The 22,546-nt window shown below is 43.0% G+C and overlaps 1 protein-coding gene across 1 annotated transcript in view; it reads left to right on the top strand.

Annotated features, from left to right (window-relative positions):
* Positions 1-22,546, top strand: part of LOC111951135 (protein turtle homolog B-like) — a 191,200-nt gene that overhangs the window by 31,925 nt on the left and 136,729 nt on the right. The window contains exon 2 of the mRNA XM_070434387.1: positions 14,108-14,299. Within this exon, the coding sequence (XP_070290488.1) occupies positions 14,108-14,299 (192 nt within the window). The remainder of the gene's footprint in view (positions 1-14,107; positions 14,300-22,546) is intronic.

Below are 22,546 nucleotides of genomic sequence, written 5' to 3' on the forward strand. Positions count from 1 at the left end.
CATATTGTATCTACCATGTTGCTGTAGTCCTGCTATACTACAGCATGGATTTGCACACCGTCAGTACAAGATTCAAATAACAAATATAGAGAAGAATTCAGCAGAGAAAAGGAGCAAGGGGGCGTAAGAATACTTATGATAGGGTTCTACTACTTTTATTCCAGACTACATGTAACACACCAGAATCATGATGTTCTTTTCTCTCCGGGACCCTCCTCACTCCTCTCCTTGTTTCTGTCTGTCTCTGGGAAGTCTCATCTGACCTCAGGATCTGGTGTGCTATGCTGTGCTGATTGGGTGGTCCATGTCTTCAGGGCTACGTATACCGGGGTATTTTGGAATACCGTCATAGGATTTTCAATACAGGTTTTTGGGGGGGAGTTGGGGGCATAAAAATAAGTTATAACTATAAGAAATCTAAGATATGTCAAATAAATCATATCCAGCTCAGGGCTCCACCTATGGTTTGCTAACTCTAGATATCAAAAGCAAGCTTCTTGGTTACAGCAGAGACATTCAATCCCCTCCTGGATCAAGATCCCTGTTGCCTAAAATGTTTAGTGCGACCCCCAAAAATTATTGATATATATATATATATATATATATATATATTGTTTTAAATAGCACCCCTTGTGTGCACTTCTGGTAATACCGTATTTTGGATACCGCCCAACCCTAAGGGCTACTGCTTCTGCCACCAGGCTAAAGTTAGCAAAGTTGTTTCCGTGGGCCGCATGGGGAGGATTAAGAATGAGCTCCTCTTTCTCCAAGAAAAAGTTGCAGACTATGAGGATAAGACACGGTCAACATTTTGCCAACAATATGTTGATTTGTGCCCTTCGTCTGCCATAGATCTAATCATGTTTTATAATCTCATTTAGGAGAGTGTGTTTATCTCTACCATTGTGGGATTTGCAATCCCCCCCTCCCTGGACACTGGCAGAGAGTGCATGCTGATGAGGCACACTTTTAGCCTTTTATGGCTGTGGTAGAGGTTTGAGTCAAAGGGATGGCCTGTGACATGGTGTGTGTGTAACGGCTGAGTGAAAAAGAGTCTGAGATTAACAGAGAGAGAAAGAGAATGAGGTCCCGCTATAACCTGGCTCTCCATTTAGGCTCCCACGGTTTCTGGACTGCCTCTCTTCCCTCGTCCCGTTCCCCCCACTGACTTGACCTTCACAGAGGCATGACAGGCACGCCATTATGACCCAATCAACGGCTGTGACCAGCCAAGCAAAGTCACATCCTTGATTGGGAGACCCCTTTCGCTACCATTACGGAGACCGCTGGCCGGTTGTGCCCCTGTTAGAGCACGGGCAGCGTAATTGAAATGACCTCCTTGCTGCCCTCTCATGCAACGCCACATCTTGATATACTGTCTATAGATTCGGGCTGACCAAACGAGTAATTTCTGAAGAGATAAGGGTTACACTTGGGTTGCCATACAGATTGATATTTTGTATTTTAGAAATGCTCAGCCAGAGAAGTGGAAAATATGTTGAGTGGTTGCACTGAGGCTAACTGACTAAATTGCTCAAATGGCTTGTAAGGGCATTGATGTTAAATTACGCTTTATGAGGGCAATGTATTGGCATAGCAACCACAATTGACAGTATGTGGTGTCCCTCTATTGACAGTCATAAGCACTTCCCTGGAATGCAACAATTTCAAAGATGTGTTCAGTTACCTTTCATATAAGGAAATCAGTCAATTGAAATAATTTCATTAGGCCCTAATATATGGATTTCCTCATGCAGTGCAACACCTCTCCTTCGCATAATGTTGATCAGGCTGTTGATTGTGGCCTGTAATGTTGTCCCATTCTTCTTCAATGGCTGTGCAAAGTTTCTGGATATTGGCATGAACTGGAACACACACACTGGTGTCACGTTCCTGACCTTATTTCCTTTGTTTAGTCTTGTTTAGTTGGTCAGGACGTGAGCTGGGTGGGCATTCTATGTTATGTGTTTCTATGTTGGGTTGTCAACTAGCCTGATATGGTTCTCAATCAGGGGCAGGTGTTTTACGTTTCCTCTGATTGAGAACCATATTAAGGTAGGCTGTTCTCACTGTTTGTTTGTGGGTGATTGTTGCTGTGTCTGTGTTTGTTCACCACACGGTACTGGTTCGTTCCTGTTCGTGCGTTCATGTTTTATGTTCTCATGTTCAGGTCTGTTCATGTTGTTTTGTAGTTTATCAAGTGTTTTTCGTCTTCGTTGATATTATTAAAAGTATGTATTCAAACCACGCTGCATTTTGGTCCGATCCTTGCTCATCCTCAGACGAGGAGGAAGACGAGCGTTACAACTGGCCATGGAAGTACTTGGAAATGTTCAGCTTCCAGGAATTGTGTACAGTTCCTTGTGACATGGGGCAATGCATTATAATCCTGAAAAATTAGGTGATGATGGTGGATGAATGGCATGACAAAGGGCCTCAGGATCAATTCAAATTGCAATCGATAAAATGCAGTTGTGTTCATTATGCCGTCCCATACCATAACCCCACTGTCACCATGGGGCACTCTGTTTACAACGTTGACATCAGCAAACCGCTCGACCACACGATGTCATGCATGCTGTCTGCCATCTGCCCAGTACAGTTGAAACCAAGATTCATCCGTGAAGAGCACACTTCTCCAATGTGTCAGTGGCCATCGAAGGTGAGCATTTGCCCACTGAAGTTGGTTACGACACCAAACTGCAATCAGGTCCAGACCCAGGTGAGAATTATGAGCATGCAGATGAGCTTCCCTAAGACGGTTTCTGACAGTTTGGAGTTTTATCAGCTGTCCGGGTGGATCGTCTCAGGCCATCCCGCAGGTGAAGAATTTCGATGTGGAAGTTCTGGGCTGCCAAATTCTCTAAAACGACATAGTAGGCAACTTTGGCAACATCTTTGGTGGACATTCCTGCAGTCAGCATGCCAATTGCACGCTCCCTCAACTTGAGACATCTGTGGCATTATGCTGTGTGACAAAACTGCACATTGTAGGGTGGCCTTTTATTGTCCCCAGCACAAGGTGCATCTGTAATGATCATACTGTTTAATCAGCTTCTTGATATTCCACACCTGTCAGGCGGATGGATGATCTTGGCAAAGGAAAAATGCTTACTAAGAGGGATGTAAACAAATTTGTGAAAAATAATAGCATTTAATGATGACGAAAAGCAAGCATTTTGCCTTTGTAAGAGTCGAGCAAATTTAACCCAGGATGTCAGGCCTAGACATGCCAAGGAGAATACGGTACAACCATTAATCATAGAGCGCTTGGTAATTGCGCTGTTAGAGTCATTGTCTCCTTTAATGTTGTAGAACAGTAAGCAGTTAGGTCAACAATTATTTGTCACTCATGCTTTGTTATGTGTTCCAAGCCTAATACTTCAGTGAGTATATCTGTTCATTATCTTTCGAGCAATCTCCTTGTTGTCAGTTAGTTGGATTTAAGTTTTGTACTCACAGATTTCGGTCCTGATTAGGCTAACATTTTGTTGTTGAATGCTAACCTAGCTTCTTCAGAGAGCAGAGTACTCTAGTCAACTGAACTCTGGTACATTTTTGAAGATTTTCCAAAACATGCCATTGATTGTATCTGTTCTCTTTCAGTCAGAAAAGTGTACAACCTAATCAAATAAAGTGGAATAAGTCCCCACAGAATAAAGTGTCTTTAAGTGGTAGACACAGATGCTAACTGTGCCCACCAGGCTACCAGTCGCGAAATCACAGGTCCATGTGAAAGTAGTTACAGAAGCCTAACAATAACCCTCACAAGCCTAGTACTCCCACAGACAAACCATATTTCGAGAAATTAATTTAGTAGATAGTAATACAATCTTCAGTGAAGCAATAGATTCCTCATCACCTATTTTCATATGTTTGCGGATCAAGTTTTTTATTAAACTTCAAATACCAACAAACTATCTGGATTAGCTGTACTCACCCTAAACCCTTTGCTGTGATGTCTCTGCAGAGAGCATCTATATCATTTCAGTATGGTAATACACTTTTCTGACTGAAAGACTGTCCCGATTCTCCACCCTTTTCCAGAAGTGTGCACTTGCACACTCCTGTCATGGATTTAAAAGCATAAGATTGGTGTAAGCATCCATGCACAATAGTCTGTGAGTGCACACTTCAGGAAAAAGGTGGAGAATCGGGACTGTCAGTGCATCTCTATTGACCTTAATTCCAGCCAGACACTAGGTGGTAAGAGTCTCAAAATCAGACCCAGTTTCTTTGTACTCTTCAAAGACACTCTGTGGTGCGATCTTAAGTGGAAGCAGGCAAAAAGTTCAAATTCCACTTCCTCTGAAATTTCTGCATGAAGGTTCCCTGTTGCTTCCTGAATACATTTGACTCCTAATAAGTACAAACTCTGTTTAAGAGCTATACAGTTTTACAGTTCATTTGCAGTCTTTTTAATTGCGCCTGATAATTGCATGCTCCGGTTTTGTGCATGCTGTCTCGGCAGTCCCAAGCCTTTACATTCATCAGTAGGTGATGGTATACTGTTCACTGTCTCACAATTCCCTAGGCTTGATGGTGATAAATTGCGCTATATGCAAATTAGTGGGGAGTAAGATTTCTATTTTACTGTCAAACTTTTTCACCATACTGATTCTTTCAAGGCAAATCCCCATATATAAATTTTTGCAATGTTTTCTGACCTGCTGACTTTGCTGTAAAGCTTAGAAACCAGATAACAGAAGTTCCTGGAATATGAAAACTCCTCTGTCTGACCTTAGTCCAATGACTAAGTATCAACCGAGTCACCAAGGTCCTCCAAGGATTGTAGGCACCATGAATCAACAGGGCAACTGCAAAGTGAAGTCATGCACACCATAGAAGAGCATTATAGGGAAATGAGATATCAGCGGGGACCACAGGGCAAAGTAGAGGGAAGGGGACAAGGAGATGGCATTAACAGAGCTGTCAGAAGCAATATCCATCATAAAGGATGCTGCTGTAGAAGCGGTGAACAGGTTAAGGTGAAGTAATCAACCTGCACAAAGGAGCAGCCGCTCATCAGGTTCTAAAATGCTAATCGAGGCTGCGTGGTTGAGTTATGCACTGCCTCCTCCCCTCTTTCGTAATTAGAGGTCCATCAACGCTAACATGCTACTCTATGGTTATTTATTGGAGCTTATGTGAGATAGGATCTGTCTGCACTCTGAGAGCAGAGGAGCACTGAAAGAGGGTGTGAATTTGTATTAAGAAAGTCGTTAGGGCACATATGATGAGCAGCAATACCATCAATGAAAGCAGGCAGTGGAGCGGCACGATGAATGGACACTAATGCACTGTGCGCCTTTTATTGACAGCGCCACAACGTTTGGCCTCATAAGGTTCTTCACTCAGTGGTTTCTGTTGGAGGTATTGGTCCGATTCACCTTTGACAAGGATTTTAGGGAACACGTAACTTGTAGTGGAATGACTTGAAGAATGCATGATTGCATGACATGAAATCAGTCGAAATGTTGAGTACGTCACAAATCTTCAATGTACAACAATCTATGAGATGTCCAATATGAAGAAAACCAAATTAAATTTGAAAGTTTGGCCAATCATTGACTTTAGTTACTTAACTAAGCAAAATCTCCAGACACTATTAGCCCTTGACCAGTAATTGGCACAACTGGTCTAAACTCTTGTTGGGCTTAAAGATTGGCAATTGAGTGGTCAAGTTTGACACTACTAAACACTATACAAATGTATATACTAACTCCCTTTTTGCAAACCCAGCCAGCATAAGGGTACCACCCAAAGCACACAAGCTAGCTACGACTCCAACCACAGACAATACATGAAGAAAAAACATGTACCCAAGTCCAACTAGACAGTGAATACCCATGTACACTCACCGGCCAGTTTATTAGGTAGACCACCCGTTCACGAAAATGGATGGATCGCTCCTACAGACAGTGAATCACGTGGCCCAGGCTTGCTATATAAAGACAGCAGACAGGCATCAAGGCATTCAGCTACTGTTCAGTTGAACGTTAGAAGGGGCAAAACTAGTGACCTAAGCGACTTTGATAGTGGTATAATCGTCGGTTCCAGGCGCGCAGAATCCAGTATCTCATAAACGGCTGCCCTACTGGGCTTTTCCCGCACACAGTGTTTAGGGTTTACTAAGAGCGACTAACAAAAAACATCCAGTCAGCGGCATTCCTGTGGGCGAAAACAGCTCGTTGATGAGAGACGTCGAAGGAGAATGACAAGAATCGTGCAAGCTAACAGGCGGGCCAGAAACAGACAAATAACGGCACAGTACAACAGTGGTGTAGATGCTGAGATGCTGCAGAACAGCATCTCGGAATGCACAACCAGTGGTGGAAAAAGTAAAAGGAAAGATAGCTTAAAAGAAAATGACTCAAGTAAAAGTCACCCAGTAAAATTCTACTTGAGTAAAAGTCTAAAAGTATTTGGTTCTAAATATACTTAAGTATCAAAGTAAATGTAATTGCTAAAATATACTTAAGTATCAAAAGTAAAAGTATAAATCATTTCAAATTCCTTATATTAAGCATGCCAGATGGCACCATTTTCTTGTTTTTAAAATGTACGAACACCCAAGAGCACACTCGTTTACAAACGAAGCATGTGTGTTTAGTCCGCCAGATCAGAAGCAGTAGGGATGACTAGGCATGTTCTCTTGATAAGTGCATGAATTGGACCATTTTCCTGTCCAACTAAGCATTCAGAATGTAACAAGTACTTTTGGGTGTCAGGGAAATGTATGGAGTAAAAAGTACATCATTTTCTTTAGGTATGTAGTGAAGTAAAAGTAAAAGTAGTCAACACTATACATAGTACAAATATCCCAAAAAGAGACTTAAGTAGTACTGTAAAGTATTTTTACTTAAGTACTTTACACCATTGCACACAACTCGGCAATCCTTGTCACAGATGGGCTATTGCAACCACACCCAGCTCCAATCCTATCAGCTAAAATCAACGGATGAAACGCGCTGTTCACAGTATGAATGTACCACCGTCCAATCTGCAGCAACTGCGTGATGCCATCGTGTCAGCATGGACCAACATCCCTTTGGAACGTTTCTGTCACCTTGTAGAATACCCCGAATAATTCAGACTGTTCTGGAGGCAAAGGGGGGTCCGACCCGGTACTAGATGGCTGTACCTAATAAACTGGCATGTGAGACCGTTCTGTTGTAGAGATAGGTGGAGGGCAACAGGGCAGAGACGGTGTACCAGGGAGTTAGCTTGCAGAGAGGTAAACTGTTAGTGAGCAGTGCACACTAGACAGACTCAATGAAGGTTTCCTTCAAATGGTACTATCATACCTGAACCCAAATAACAATCTCTCACTTGGCCCTGTGAATAAAACTCACAGGTATCATAACTCACTTTGATGTTACAAGCAGCAACGTAACCGTTACCTTTAGATATGTAGACTTGAATAGACATAAATTCATGGCATGATAATAAGGCCATGACTACACTCTAGCAGTGATGCAGGAAGAATTAGATGCTCTCTGTGCACCCCGGCAGAGTCTACTTTGAATTGAAAATGAGTGAGTGATACTTGTTGGAGGGCATGTGAGCCAGGTAGGTCATATCCTGCCCTTCCCTCTGTGCTTCATTAGTTTCTCAAGCCACCATGATATTTGGGTTTTTGACAGTCGACATACACAGATGAGCAGCGCAATTAGTCTGGCCGAGGAGGTGAAGCAATTCCATATTACATTTCCCAGTTCTTCTTCTACTGCATAAGTTAAACACCGCTAACAGACTATTTCACATTCCATTCTCTTTCACAGCGTGTGTCCCGCTGGATTTCTCTTCCCTGCGTGTGATAATTGCACAGTCAGGCACAATGAATCCAGTTTCTATGGTTTTGCAAATTTACCCTTTATTGATCTGAAACTCAGTCGTGCTGACTTTGATCTTTGAGTGGCTGCCACTACTTCTCCGGCACTTTTGGGTTAGGTAATAACAATGCCATTTTGAAGTATACTGAACAAAAATATAAACACAACATATAAAGTGTTGGTCCCATGTTTCATGAGCTGAAAAAAAGATCCCACATGTTCCATATGCATGAAAAGCTTATTTCTCTCAAATTTTGTGAACAAATGTGTTTACATCCCTGTTAGTGAGCATTTCTCCTTTGCCAAGATCATCCATCTACATAACAGGTGTGGCGTATCAAGAAGCTGATTCTACAGCATGATCATTACACAGGTGCACCTTGTGCTGGTGACAATAAAAGGCCACTCTAAAATGTGCAGTTTTGTCACACAACTCAATGCCACAGATGTCTCAAGTTTTGAGGGAGTGTGCAATTGGCATGCTGACTGCAGGAATGTCCACCAGAGCTTTTGCCAGAGAATTGAATGTTCATTTCTCTACCCTGAGCCACCTCCAACGTTGTTTTAGAGAATTACATCCAACCGGCCTCACAACCGCAGACCACGTGTATGGTGTTGTATGGGCGAGCGGTATGCTGATGTCAACATTGTGAACAGAGTGGCCCATGGTGGTGGTGGGTTTATGGTATGGCCAGGCATAAGCTACAGACAACGAACACAACTGCATTTTATCTATGGCAATTTGAATTCACAGAGATACTGTGACAAGATCCTGAGGCCCATTGTCGTGCCATTCATCCGCCACTATCACCTCATGTTTCAGCATGATAATGCACAGCCCCATGTCACAAGAATCTGTATCCAATTCCTGGAAGCTGAAAATGTCCCAGTTCTTCCATGGCCTACATACTCACCAGACATGTCACCCATTAAGCATGTTTGGAATGCTCTGGATCGATGTGTACAACAGTGTGTTTCAGTTACCGCCAATATCAACTTCGCACAGCCATTGAAGAGGAGTGGGACAACATTCCACAGGCCACAATCAACAGCCTGATCAACTCTATGTGAAGGAGATTTGGCAAATGGTGGTCACTGACTGGTCCACGACCATACCTTTTCTTTAAGGTATCTGAGATCAACAGATGCATATCTGTATTCCCAGTCATGTGAAATCCATAGATTAGGGCCTAATTAATATATTTCAGTTGAATGATTTCCTTTTATGAACTGTAACTCAGTAAAATATTTGAAATTGTTGTATGTTGCGTTTTATATTTTTGTTCAGTGTAGTTTTACTACCCTATTATGTGGTTCTCTAAATTAATAGATTTTGACTGTGCTATATCAAATTAGTTTACACCTTTTGGGTTAATACCCACTTAACTTTTAGGCTAATACCCACTTAATTTTGAGCAATTTTCAAAAAAGTAATTTTCTTTATTTTTTAAAACTCCCAACATAAGTATTTTCTGGAGGTAAGGACAGTTTACAGTGTAGACTGTAGAGTTTACATTTCAGTTCAACTTCTCCGCCATCTACCACTATTTCATCTTCCTGAACTTAAGAATTCTTTGTATTCAGTGCAAGCTAGCATATGGACTTTAGTATTCAACAATGGTCACTCTCAATGAGTTTGGAAAGTCTTGCATATTTAATGTATACTTCTAATCTCTCGAGGAGCGTGATTGAGGGTGCTTCAAACTTCAGGCACAGTTCAGGAACAGTTCAGAAGTGAATGGTTTGTTTGATAAATGCAGCTATTAATATAATCATAATGAAATACTGTACTCTTAAAATGGTTGGACTGATAAAGAACATTTGGATTGGGCTCATTAAATTCGGACAGAGACACCATTGAGTGACAGCTGTCCAAATGTCGATCTTACAGCCGAGAGTGATAGGACATCTCATCTTCTTGAACACAGACAGCCATGCTCAAACATTAGAGCCCACTCTATAGGCTGTCTGTGAACCTCTCTGGAAGGATATGCTCTACTCTTCCCTCTTGCAGCTCGGAGATTAAAGTGTTTGACCGTCCCACTCCGGGCAAAATCCTAATGGAAGAGAAGAGGAGCTTATTAACGCTTGTTTCTTCTCCCTCTCTCTCATCAATATAAACAGTGAAGTCATACCTKCCAGAGGCCTGTTTTTGCTTGCTGGTGATGTCACCGGCATCCAATCAACCCGTAGCGCTGGGCTATGTAGGGGAGGTAGGGGGAGTCTTGGGTATATGCGCTCTCCCTCATCCTCTGTTATTTATCCGCCCATGCCAAGCACAAGAAGAACACACACAGATCCACATAGTAAACCATCATCCAACATTACAGCAATGTTTCGGCAACCGTAAATATGCCTGTTATAGTTATAGTGTTCAATGTAAGTGCCTGACTTCCATACCTTAAAAAGACAGAATGAGAGGATTTCTCTGTACTGAAGAAGCATTTTGAGCAGCCTCTGACTGCCCAGAATGAAGCTGTTTTGTGTTCATCCGACATGTAGCCAACTACAACGAAATTATATGATAATCATCCTCTGTTTAGTGTAAAGTGAGGTAATTAAGCTATTATTTTGTGTTGACCTCCAGCCAAGGTGACTGTTGAAGCTTTTCATGCCTCTGAATATGGGCTTAATATACACTTTAAAAGCTCATGCCGTTTTCCCCTGCTTCAAACCTCTTGCTGTTGTCACGCCCTGGCCTTAGTATTCTTTGTTTTCTTTATTATTTTAGTTAGGTCAGGGTGTGACATGGGGAATGTATGTGTTTTTTGTAGTGTCTAGGGTGGTTGTAAGGTTTAGGGGGTTTATTAGAGTAGTTGGGTTTATGTTTAGTATAGTAGTCTAGCTGTGTCTGTGGTTGAGTGTAGGTATCTAGGAAAGTCTATGGTTGCCTGAATTGGGTCTCAATTAGAGACAGCTGGTTATTGTTGTCTCTGATTGGGAGCCATATTTAAGGCAACCATAGGCTTTAGCTGTTTGTGGGGAATTGTCTATGTTGAACGTTTGTAGCCTGTGTGTGTGCACTACGTTTATAGCTTCACGGTCGTTTGTTGTTTTTGTATAGTTTGTAATAGTGTTTCGTTTCATGTTCATCTTCGTAGTAAAATAAAAGAAGATGGCTTATTTTCCACATGCTGCGTTTTGGTCCGTCTCTCCTCCACACGATCGTGACAGCTGTACACGTTTTCCCTGCCTCTTGCTTTAAACATGAGTTAAGTCATTTGTAACATACAATAATATCCTTGAGTATAATTTCAGATTATTATAGCAATGAGATTTTTTATGTTTAAGTGTGTAATAGCACAACTGATATGTATCTGGTTTTCAGGATTGATTTGCCAAGAATGAGTCTCTCCTCAACAAAGCGTACTTCACAAAGTTTTCCTGGCTGCTGGCTTGCTTTCACCCTATTGTTCGTATACGGTAGTGCAGAATGTGATGTGCGAAACTTGAAACTTGATGGTTTACAAGCGTCACTGTCTCTGCTGCTCCTTGATTTGTTGCATTCACCGAGGCCCCTGACTATAGGCCTACTCCTATTCTAGCCAGGAAGTAAAAGTGAATTTCCCCCTCCCAGCAGCGGGAATTAGGAGTTGGTGAGACATTGGTCATTATGTTACAGTAACAGATCAATAATTAAGTACCAGGGAGAAACGAAAACCAGCAGACACCAGCTGGAGAGCAACATGGATGTAGAGCATTCCTATAGCAACCCACTGGCACTGGGTCATCCTCAAAGACAAACCCAATAATCCCCAGCATCCCTATGGGCCACAGAGGTGAGCAGACCACCATTTGATTAGCCATATTGACTGGTAAAATGAAAGCACACTTCGCTTCCGGTTGTAAAGCCAAGCCATACATGAATTAGTAGAGGATCGATGCTCTGGTAGAACAGATAGCCCTGTGGACATATGTACACACAGCTTCATCGTAATAAACCAACAATGTCAAGTCCCCTGTCAGTGTCTGCAGAATTACACTATACATACATATTTATGTGGACACCCCATCAAATTAGTGGATTCGGCTATTTCAGCCACACCCGTTGCTGAAAGATGTTAAAATCGAGCACACAGCTATGCAATCTCCATATATAACAATGGCAGTAGAATGACCTTACTGAAGAGCTCAGTGACTTTCAACGTGGCACTGTCATAGGATGTCACCTTTCCAACAAGTCAGTTTGTCAAATTTCTGCCTTGCTAGAGCTGACCCGGTCAACTGTAAGTACTGTTATTGTGAAATGGAAACGTCTAGGAGCAACGACGGCTCAGCCGTGAAGTGGTAGGCCACACAAGCTCACAGAACGGGGCCGCCGAGTGCTGAAGCTCGTAGCGTGTACAAATCGTCTGTCCTCAGTTGCAACACTCACTACTGAGTTCCAAACGGCCTCTTGAAGCAACGTCAGCACAAGAACTGTTCGTCGGGAGCTTCTTRATCACCATGCGCAATGCCAAGCGTTGGGTGGAGTGGTGTAAAGTTCACCGCCATTGGACTTTTGAGCAGCGGAAACGTGTTCTCTGGAGGGATGAATCACGCTTCACCAACTAGCAGTCTGACGGACTAATCTGGGTTTGGCGGATGCCAGGAGAACGCTACCTGTCGGAATGCATAGTGCCAACTGTAAAATTTGGTGGAGGAGGAATAATGGTCTTGGGCTGTTTTTCATTGTTTGGTTGGCCCCTTAGTTCCAGTGACACTGGAAAATCTTAACACTACCGCATGCAATGACATTCTAGACAATTCTGTGCATCCAACTTTGTGGCAACAGTTTGGGGAAGGTCCTTTCCTGTTTCAGCATGACAATGCCCCCCTGCACAAAGCAAGGTCCATACAGAAATGGTTTGTCGAGATCGGTGTGGAAGAACTTGACTGGCCTGCACAGAGCCCTGACCTCAACCCCATCGAACAACTTTGGGATGAATTGGTACGCCGACTGCGAATCAGGCCTAATCGCCCAACATCAGTGCCCGACTTCACTAATGCTCTTGTTGCTCTATGGAAGCAAGTCCCCGCAGCAATGTTCCAACATTTAGTGGAAACCTTTCCAGAAGAGTGAATGCTGTGATAGCAGCAAAGGGGGGACAAACACCATATTAATTCCCATGATTCTGGAATGAGATGTTCGACGAGCAGGTGTCCACATACTTTGATCATATAGTGTATGTCTTGTAAAAAGTAAATAAGGAAGTTAAGATATGTTCCATCCAAGTTTACAGCATGTAATGAAAGTCCAGTAAATGTACAGTGTGTGTGTCTGTGTGTGTTTGTGCGAGCGTGTGCCTTATCTTTCTCAAGTGAGTGTCTCAGACTCGTAGAAAGCCTCATGCCACGGCAGCAATGGGTGATGGTATCAAGACAAAGTGCACTGCTTTTTTTCCCMCACACAGAGCTATGTCCTTTATATTCCATTCCTAAAACTATTGGTCTTAGCTCAGGATGGAATTTGTTGTCGCCACCTTGAGTTATGACACCCGTAGTTCATGATTCTCTGTCATCACACAGGGTGCTCTCTACGTGAGAGAAAAAGTAAACCAGGATGGTGGAAGTGGAGGAGGCTACTTAAAAGGCAGATGTTCTAACAAATAAGAAGACCTTATGGTTGAATAAGGTTCTGTGGCCCAATCAGTGTAATTTAGGTTAGGTCTTCTTGTCATGCCCTGGCCATAGAGAGGCTTTTATTCTCTATTTTGGTTAGGCCAGGGTGTGACTAGGGTGGGCATTCTAGTTTCTTTATTTCTATGTTTTCTATTTCTTTGTGTTTGGCCGGGTGTGGTTCTCAATCAGAGGCAGCTGTCTATCGTTGTCTCTGATTGGGAATCATACTTAGGCAGTCTTTTTTCCTTTTGCATTTGTGGGTAGTTATCTTTGTTAGTGGCACTAAAGCCCTGTTAAGCGTCACGGTCTTTTCTTTGTTTTCTTGGCGACATTCATTTCAAATAAAATAAATGTACGCTCATCACGCTGCACCTCGGTCCGGTCATTTCCACCCTGACGACGGCCGTGACACTTCTGTTTATGTTGGTTGAGGATGTACCACTGTATATCACGTTTTGTGAATATTGTACTTCATGACATTTTTCAAGGAGGATTTCTTATCTTACATTTCTCTATGTGAAAAAACAAACAAAATGTTTGTGGTTGATGTTGGAACTCTAAGACACAATGTGGATGGTATGCTAATAAAAGATGACCCGTTTCCTTCTAGGTTGCTTTCGGTTGGTTATTTCACCACAATTAAGTAATGTCGCCCCCTCTCCGTTTCCCAGGTGCCCACGGCGTGCGAGAGGAGCCCCAGTTTGTGACAACGCGCGCTGGAGAGAACGTCATCCTGGGATGCGACGTGGCCCACCCCCTGAACGGCCAGCCCTATGTGGTGGAATGGTTCAAGTTCGGAGTGCCCATCCCCTTCTTCATCAACTTCCGCTTCCACCCGCCTCATGTGGACCCGGAGTACGCCGGTAGGAGAACACCTCTCCCTCTTCATTAGCCCCAAACCACAGGTGTCAAAGGTGTTTTGCCGTTGGTCAGTTTTGTCAATTTTGTCATTTTGTACACCTATTTAGCCCCCTCTTCTACAAGGTGCCGAAAGCATTCCACAGGGATGCTAGCCCATGTTGACTCCAATGCTTCCCACAATTGTATCAAGTTGGCTGGATGTCCTTTGGGTGGTGGGCCATTCTTGATACACATGGTAAACTGTTGATTATTAAAAACCCCAGCAGCGTTGCAGTTTTTGACACAAACAATTGACATCAATAAGGGATCATAGCTTTCACTTGGATTCACCTGGTCGGTCTGTCATGGAAAGAGCAGGTGTTCTTAATGTTTTGTACACTCAATGTAGTTTCTATATGCTATATGTTACCTGCTAGACCAGCCTTGGGCATGAATTCAAAGTAAAGCTGTTTAGGCAATTACTATAGTAATTGAATTTACTCTGAAATCGAGGCTGGTCTAGCAGGTAACGCTGCAACATGCAGCACATATACGTCACCCCTCATGTCACGTGTGCTCCCTCTCTGGCCTCTAGGTCACCAGGCTGCTCGTTATGGCACTCACCTGTCACCATCGTTACACGCATTATGACACTCACCTGGACTCCATCACCTCCTTGATTACCTGTCCTTTATATGTCACTCCCTTTGGTTCCTTCCCCAGGCGTCATTGTTTCTGTCAGTTCTGTGCGTTGTTCGTGTTTCTTGTTTTGTATTATGTTGTGTTTATTTATTAAAACACTCACTCCCTGAACTTGCTTCCCGACTCTCAGCGCACATCGTTACACCTCAGCATATATATAAATCCCGGCCCCACTGCTACTCTGCATCTCCCCCCTCCCATATCATTTGTCTGTCTCAATAAAAAAACATTTTCAAATGATCCGAGAGGCTAAAGTTTTTTCAGATTCACAAGATCGAGTGTGTGTAAAGAAGGGAGCACGTTTGGGATTTTCACTGCTGTCTAGGRGAGGTTGTCTCTGTATAGCACATAACATCAACTCCCACAACCCTCCCCTAACACCCACAGTGGGAATCAAATGCTCTGTAAGAAATATCCCCTTCTCAGGTGCGAGAAGTGTGATACTGCTTGTGAAACATGACATATGGCTGATCTCTGCTTTAGCTATGAGACCATAATATTGTTGTTCTTTGACAGGTGTTATTAGATATAATGAATGGGTGTAAAATGTGCTTCAATTCTTATTGATAAAATAGATCAATGTATAATGAGGGTGAAGATACAAAGATGTCTTCCTTTAAAATGGATAATAAACAACTCCATTGATTTTACAGGTGCATTTGTTCCTAGGTCATATCTTTCGCTATTAAAGGTATCCTAGAATGATCACAGTGGAAAACAATCTGCTTCCCTTTGATCCCTTAAATAACATCACTCCCATTAGATGCATTATACTGTTAATATGCCATATATGATTAGCACACTATAATCCCTTTGGTTGGGAGCCAGTCAATAGATTATCTGCAGTCTGCATCAGACAAAGTGGAGGTTTCTGTTAAAGTGCCTTTACAATGCAGAGCCAGGCTCCCACAGCAAAATCTCTAGGATTTGGAGTTGGAGGCAGTTGCTATGAATGCCCTCTTTATAATGTATTAGAAACGACTGATTATGACCGATAATCCAGCCATGAAGCAGCATAGTTAATACTGTAGCCAGATAGCTGACTGAGCAGSCAAGTAGCAAGTCACTTGCGTGTTTGATGTCACATGGTTCCATCAGAGACATACTATATATAAACGCAACATGTAAAGTGTTGGTTTCATGAGCTGAAATAAAAGATCCCAGAAATGTTCCATACGCATAAAAAACGTATTTCTCTCATATTCTGAGCACACATTTGTTTCATCCCTGTTAGTGAGCATTTCTCCTTTGTCAAGATAATCCATCCACCTGACAGGTGTGGCATATCAAGAAGCTGATTAAACAGCATGCTCATTACACAGGTGCACCTTGTGCTGGGGACAATAAAATGCTACTCTATAATGTGTAGTTTTGTCACACAAAACTATGCCACAGATGTCTGAAGTTTTGAGGGAGCGTGCAATTGGCATGTTTACTGCAGGAATGTCTACCAGAGCTGTTGCCAGAGAATAAGCTGCCTCMAACGTCGTTTTAGAGAATTTGGCAGTACGTCCAACCGGCCTCACAACCACAGACCACGTTTAACCACACCAGCCCAGGACCTACACATCCGGCTTCTTCACCTGGATCGTCTGAGGGGTTGCTGAGGAGTCTTTCTGTTTCTAATAAAGCCTTTTTATGGGGAAAAACTCATTCTGATTGGCTGGGCCTGGCTCCCCAGTGGATGGGTGGGCCTGGCTGCCAAGTGGGTGGGCCTATGCGCCCCTGCCCAATCATGTGAAATCCATAGATTAGGACATAATGAAATTATTTAAATTGACTGATTTCCTTATATGAACTGCAACTCAGTAAAATCTTTGAAATTGTTGCATGTTGAGTTTATATTTTTGTTCAGTATAGATGGAGAGTCTATAGGACTCTGGCCTCCATGTCAGTCTCTGGGAATCAAGACTCTTTATAATAACAGGAAATAAGAGCAAAGGAAAGGAATCCATAATCATGAGAAAGATGTGTTCCCTCAAAGGTCATCTGAATCATGTAAATATGAGAAATATCCTATTTATTTATTTATTTATTTCACCTTTATTTAACCAGGTAGGCAAATTGAGAACACGTTCTCATTTACAATTGCGACCTGGCCAAGATAAAGCAAAGCAGTTCGACACATACAACAACACATAGTTACACATGGAGTAAAACAAACATACAGTCAATAATACAGTGAAAAATAAGTCTATATACAATAATGAGCAAGTGAGGTGAATAAGGGAGGTGAACGCAAACAAAATTATGTATAAATAAATAAAAATATAAAAAGGCCATGGTGGCGAAGTAAAATACAATATAGCAAGTAAAAAAAAAAAAGTAGAGTAGAGCTAGTAGAGATAGAAAAAGTAGAGATAGAAATAATGGGGTGCAAAGGAGCAAAATAAATAAATAAATACAGTAGGTAAAGAGGTAGTTTGGGCTAAATATAGATGGGCTATGTACAGGTGCAGTAATCTATGAGCTGGTCTGACAGCTGGTGCTTAAAGCTAGTGAGGGAGATAAGTGTTTCCAGTTTCAGAGATTTTTGTAGTTCGTTCCAGTCATTGGCAGCAGAGAACTGGAAGGAGAGGCGGCCAAAGGAAGAATTGGTTTTGGGGGTGACCAGAGAGATATACCTGCTGGAGCGCGTGCTACAGGTAGGTGCTGCTATGGTGACCAGCGAGCTGAGATAAGGGGGACTTTACCTAGCAGGGTCTTGTAGATGACCTGGAGCCAGTGGGTTTGGCGACGAGTATGAAGCGAGGGCCAGCCAACGAGAGTGTACAGTCGCAGTGGTGGGTAGTATATGGGGCTTTGTGTGACAAAAACGGGTGGCACTGTGATAGACTGCATCCAATTAATTGAGTAGGGTTTTGGAGCTATTTTGTAAATGACATCACGAAGTCGAGGATTGGTAGGATGGTCAGTTTTACAAGGGTATGTTGGCAGCATGAGTGAAGGATGCTTTGTTGCGGAATAGGAAGCCAATTCTAGATTTAACTTTGGATTGGAGATGTTTGATGTGAGTCTGGAAGGAGAGTTTACAGTCTAACCAGACACCTAGGTATTTGTAGTTGTCCACATATTCTAAGTCAGAGCCCTCCAGAGTAGTGATGTGGACAGGCGGGCAGGTGCAGGCAGCGATCGACTGAAAAACAGCTTCTATCTCAAGGCCATCAGACTGTTAAACAGCCACCACTAACATTTAGCGGCCGCTGCCAACATACTGACTCAACTCCAGCCACTTTAAAAATGGGAATTGATGGAATTATGTAAAAATGTACCACTAGCCACTTTAAACACATGCCACTTAATACAATGTTTACATACCCTACCATTACCCATCTCATATGTATATACTGTACTCTATATCATCTACTGCATCTTGCCATCCTTATGTAATACATGTACCACTAGCCACTTTAAACTATGCCACTTTATGTTTACATACCCTACAGTACTCATCTCATATGTATATACCGTACTCTATACCATCTACTGCATCTGCCATGCCGTTCTGTACCACCACTCATTCATATATCTTTATGTACATATTCTTTATCCCTTTACACTTGTGTGTGTGTGTAAGGTAGTAGTTGTGGAATTGTTAGGTTAGATTACTGTTGGTTATTACTGCATTGTCGGAATAGAAGCACAAGCATTTCGCTACACTCGCATTAACATCTGCTAACCATGTGTATGTGACTAATAAAATTTGATTTGATTGATTTGATTTGAAGAGCATGCATTTAGTTTTACTTGTATTTAAGAGCAAATGGAGGCCACGGAAGGAGAGTTGTATGGCATTGAAGTCGCCTGGAGGGTTGTTAACACAGTGTCAAAAGAAGGGCCAGAAGTATACAGAATAGTGCCGTTGCGTAGAGATGGATCAGAGAATCACCAGCAGCAAGAGCGACATCATTGATGTATACAGAGAAGAGAGTCGGTCCAAGAATTGAACCCTGTGGCACCCCCATAGAGACTGCCAGAGGCCCGGACAACAGACCTCCGATTTGACACACTGAACTCGATCAGAGAAGTAGTTGGTGAACCAGGCGAGGCAATCATTAGAGAAACCAAGGCTGTCGAGTCTGCCGATGAGGATGTGGTGATTGACAGAGTCAAAAGCCTTGGCCAGTCAATGAATACGGTCTGCACATATTGTTTACTATCGATGGCGGTTAAGATATCGTTTATGACCTTGAGCGTGGCTGAGGTGCACCCATGACCAGCTCTGAACCAGATGCATAGTGGAGAAGGTGGTGGGATTCGAAATGGTCGGTAATCTGTTTGTTGCCTTGGCTTTCGAAGACCTTAGAAAGGCAGGGTAAGGATAGATATAGGTCTGTAGCTGTTAGGGTCAAGAGTGTCCCCCTTTGAAGAGGGGGATAACCGCAGCTGCTTTCCAATCTTTGGGAATCTCAGACGACACGAAAGAGAGGTTGAAAAGGCTAGTAATGAGGGGTGGCAACAATTTAAGCAGATAGATTTTTTAGAAAGAGAGGGTACAGATTATCTAGCCGGCTGATTTGTAAGGGTCCAGATTTTGCAGCTCTTTCAGAAACATAGCTGACTGTCTTTGGGAAGAAAGAAAATGGGAAGGCTTGGGCGAGTAGCAGAGGGGAGGGCAGTGCTGTTGATCGGGGTAGGGGGGAGCCAGGTGGAAAGCATGGCCAGCCGTAGACAAAATGCTTATTGAAATTTTCAATTATAGTGGATTTGTCGGTGGTGACAGTGTTCCTATCTTCAGTGCAGTTGGAAGTGGAGGAGGTGTTCTTATTCTCCATGACTTTACAGTGCTCCAGAATTTTTTGAATTTGTGTTGCAGGAACAAATTTCTGCTTGAAAAAGCTAGCCTTGGCTTTCTAACTGCCTGTGTATATTGGTTTTCTAGCTTCCCTGAAAAGTTGCATATCACGGGGGCTGTTCGATGCTAATGCAGAACGCCATAGGATGTTTTTCTGTTGGTTAAGGGCAGTCAGGTCAGGAGAGAACCAAGGGCTATATCTGTTCCTGGTTCTAAATTTCTTGAATGGGCATGCTTATTCAAGATGGTGAGGAAGGCATTTAAAAAAAAAATCCAGGCATCTCTACTGACGGGATGAGATCAATATCCTTCCAGGATACCTCGGCCAGGTCGATTAGAAAGGCCTGCTCGCTGAAGTGTTTCAGGGAGCGTTTACAGTGATGAGTGGAGGTCGTTTGACCGCTGACCCATTACGGATGCAGGCAATGAGGCAGTGATGCTGAGATCTTGGTTGAAAACAGCAGAGGTGTATTTGGAGGGCAAGTTGGTTAGGATGATATCTATGAGGGTACCCGTGTTTACGGAATTGGGGTGGTACCTGGTAGGTTCATTGATAATTTGTGTGAGATTGAGGGCATCAAGCTTAGATTGTAGGATGGCTGGGGTGTTAAGCATGTTCCAATTTAGGTCGCCTAGCAGCACGAGCTCTGAAGATAGATGGGGGGCAATCAGTTCACATATGGTGTCCAGAGCACAGCTGGGGGCAGAGGGTGGTCTATAGCAGGCGGCAACGGTGAGAGACTTGTTTGGTGGATTTTTAAAAGTAGAAGTTCAAATTGTTTGGGAACAGACCTGGATAGTAAAACAGAACAGATTGCAACACCGCCCCCTTTGGCCGTTCTATCATGTCTGAAAATCTTGTAGTTGGGGATGAAAATGTCAGAATTTTTGGTGGTCTTTCTAAGCCAGGATTCAGACACGGCTAAAACATCCGGGTTGGCAGAGTGTGCTAAAGCAGTGAACAAAACAAACTTAGGGAGGAGGCTTCTAATGTTAACATGCATGAAACCAAGGCTATTACGGTTACAGAAGTCATCAAAAGAGAGCGCCTGGGGAATAGGAGTGGAGCTAGGTACTGCAGGGCCTGGATTCACCTCTACATCACCAGAGGAACAGAGGAGGAGTAGGATAAGGGTACGGCTAAAAGCTATGAGAATTGGTCGTCTAGAACGTCTAGAACAGAGAGTAAAAGGACATTTCTGGGGGCGATAAAATAGCTTCAAGGAATAATGTACAGACAAAGGTATGGTAGGATGTGAATACAGTGGAGGTAAACCTAGGTATTGAGTGATGATGAGAGAGATATTGTCTCTAGAAACATMATTGAAACCAGGTGATGTCATCGCATATGTGGGTGGTGGAACTGAAAGGTTGGATATGGTATAGTGAGCAGGGCTAGAGGCYCTACAGTGAAATAAGCCAATAAACACTAACCAGAACAGCAATGGACAAGGCATATTTACATTAAGGAGAGGCATGCTTAATCGAGTGATCAATAAGGGTCCAGTGAGTAGAGGTTGGTTGGGGTCACGGCGATCCAGACAGCTGGCCGGGTAGATGGCTATCGGTAGCAAGATAGCATAGGATGGAGGTCTATTTTTAGACACCTYGTGCGTTTCCGTCTGTAGTTTAGTGGGGTTCCGTGTCTTGTAGAGGGGATCAATCCAATTGGCAAAATAGATATAGTGACCCAAGAAAAAAAATTGTCCGATATACTTATTCAGATAGCAGCCGATAAGACAGCTAACGATTAGCGGGCCCCAGATGAGCGTTCAGGTAACGTCGCGACGGAGGTGCCAGTTGGATAACTCCCTCGGGCAGATAACGTCGGCAGTCAGTCGTGAAGGCCCGGTGGGGCTCCGTATCTGCAGAAAAAATTAAAAAAATAAAAACGGGTCCGGATAGGTGACTGTAGCCCAGGAATGGCTGATGGAACTCCTCAGCTGGCTAGCTCCGGAATAATTTAAGTTTGCTCCGGGATCGACGTAAGCCAATAGTCACACGGTGCTAGCTAGCTGCGAAATCAAGGTGCAAATGTCCAGAGCCTGCGGCTGAAATCCGGGGAAACTGAGAGAAAAAAAGGCCCGGTATGCTCCGGTCCAAGTCGCGTTGCACAAAAGTGCCGGTAGATTATCGAGCTAAAGGAATAGCTGATGACCACAAAACGTGGGCAGCTGAAACACCAACGCTAGCCAGCAAACCGGCTAACTTCTGAGCAGCTTCAGATTAGCTTTCGGCTAGCTTCTGGTTAGCTTTCTGGCTAACTTCTGATTAGCCCCTGGTTAGCTTCCACTGTGGATTTTCAGATTTGAGGTAAATAATACTTTTTTTTGTTGTAATTGGTGAGGCGGGTTGCAGGAAAGCTTTTGCAGGAAAGCTTTTGTAGTTGAGTTCTTGGATAATAAAATATATAAAAGATATGCGAAGAAGGTGTAAATATATATATATACAGGACAAGACAGTACGAGGACAAAAATGACGTCTGAACTGCTAAGCCATCTTGGAACAACGATGAGACAATGGTATTTATATTTTAATATATTTGGATTAAGCACATGAAACTCAGCAATGGCCTTTAGACAATCACTGACCTTTGGGAAAAGGACAGACTACCTCTCAGAATAGCTCTGCTGACTTCAATAAGCTGTGGACAATCGGTTGGGGGAGAATACCCACCCAGGTGGTATACCATTGCACTTCAAACAGGAGCAGAAGTTGAAAGGCCTCCAGACCAGAAGTGCGTAACGGTAGAGGTGATGGGTCAAAAGTGTGT

This window comes from Salvelinus sp. IW2-2015, linkage group LG23 (genome assembly GCF_002910315.2).
Source record: "Salvelinus sp. IW2-2015 linkage group LG23, ASM291031v2, whole genome shotgun sequence".
NCBI classification, from domain to species: domain Eukaryota; kingdom Metazoa; phylum Chordata; class Actinopteri; order Salmoniformes; family Salmonidae; genus Salvelinus; species Salvelinus sp. IW2-2015.